Source organism: Malurus melanocephalus, unplaced genomic scaffold (genome assembly GCF_030028575.1).
Source record: "Malurus melanocephalus ecotype Western Australia unplaced genomic scaffold, MMel_1.1 scaffold_216, whole genome shotgun sequence".
Lineage (NCBI taxonomy): Eukaryota > Metazoa > Chordata > Aves > Passeriformes > Maluridae > Malurus > Malurus melanocephalus.
The window spans coordinates 426,757-428,070 of record NW_026623448.1 but is presented as its reverse complement, the minus strand read 5'-3'; the positions used below and the strand labels follow the sequence as shown (position 1 = coordinate 428,070).

The following is a 1,314-nucleotide window of genomic DNA, read 5'->3' as shown; positions in this document are numbered from 1 at the left end:
CTGCCGCCCGCATCCCTCTGCGCGGGGGAAGCAGCAGGTCCCGGCCCGCCGCGTCACGTGCGCCAGCGCGCCGCCCCCATTGGCCGAGCGGAATGCGGGGCCCGGCGGGCGGGGCTGGCGGTGCCAGTGCTCCCCGCGGCAGCGCCCGGGGCAGGGCCGGGCCTGAGGGCACCGCTCCGCACCCCTCAGCATCCCTCAGCACCCCTCAGCACCCCTCAGCGCCCCTCAGCACCCCGCAGCACCCCTGCCCCGGGAGCGCCGTCCCGCCGGCTGCGGGGATGCGCCGGCCCCGACGGGGCGCGGGCCGGGCACAGACACAGACACATCCGAGCCGCAGGTGGCAAGCGCGCCCGCGGGCAGGCACATCCGTGCCACCCTCCCTCACACRCACCGCACACGCCCGGGCGCTGCTGAAGTTGCCGAGCGCACGCCCCGGTGCCGGTGTCTAATCACGCGCGGATGCGGCGTTAGGGAAATAAAACGCCGTCACGGCTGTGGGGTCTGGAGCGGGCACAGGGCCGGCGAGGTGACGCGGGGAAGAATGGAGCACTGCGGGGAAAGCAGGGAGACGAGAGAGAGGGAAGGTGTTGCCCAGCCTCGGCAGGCAGCGGCCAAGGTCTTCTCGGGCTGCGGCAGCATCCCACCATCCCCGCGACGGAGTCGGAGGAAAATGCACCATCACGATGGCACGGAGGGCTGCGCTGCCCCCCGCACCTAAGGCAGCTGGCGGAGCGGAGCGCAGCCCCGCAGCAGCATCCCGCCGCCTCCAGCCGGCGATGTGCCACGGGGCTGCGGGAGCGCTCCCACCCTCCCCCCCCGCCCTGCGCCGCGGATCCTCCTCCTCCTCCTCCTATCTGGGGCTTCAGTTTTAGGAAGCGATTGCCAGGACGGTCGGTGGGGACTCCCCTCGCTGCCCGGGCGGCTGGGGCACAGCGGCAGTGTCTCCCTGTGCGGTCGGTGTTGGGAGCCGCCGGCCCAGCCCCTGTCCCRGCCCCGCCGCAGGGCTCGGGCCGGCCCAACTTGGCCCGGTCCTTCCGCGCATCTCCGGGGCCGCCGCCGCTCGGCGACAGACACCCGCCAGGTAAATCGGACCCCTGCTCCCCGACCGGCGTTTAACGTGCGCCCGTGCCTCCGGCGGCTTGGGGGCAAGAATGCGTTAGATTGGAAAATAAAAAAAAAAAAAATAAAAATCGGACCGATTTCTGCAGACGGCAGCAGGGAAGCGCTTTCTAAACACGGGCGCTGGACCCTGCGGCCGCCCGTGCCGGTGGGAGCCGCTGGCGGAGCAGCGGGGCCGGGCAGGACCGCGGGGCT

General features: G+C 72.3%; 1 protein-coding gene across 1 annotated transcript; it reads left to right on the top strand.

Annotated features, from left to right (window-relative positions):
• Positions 1–92: 92 nt before the first annotated feature.
• On the top strand, positions 93–1,116 carry LOC130578205 (basic salivary proline-rich protein 4-like). Its single transcript, XM_057374115.1, has 2 exons — positions 93–360; positions 605–1,116. The coding sequence occupies exons 1-2, from the start codon at positions 93–95 to the stop codon at positions 1,114–1,116; spliced, it is 780 nt and encodes a 259-aa protein (XP_057230098.1).
• Positions 1,117–1,314: the final 198 nt, after the last annotated feature.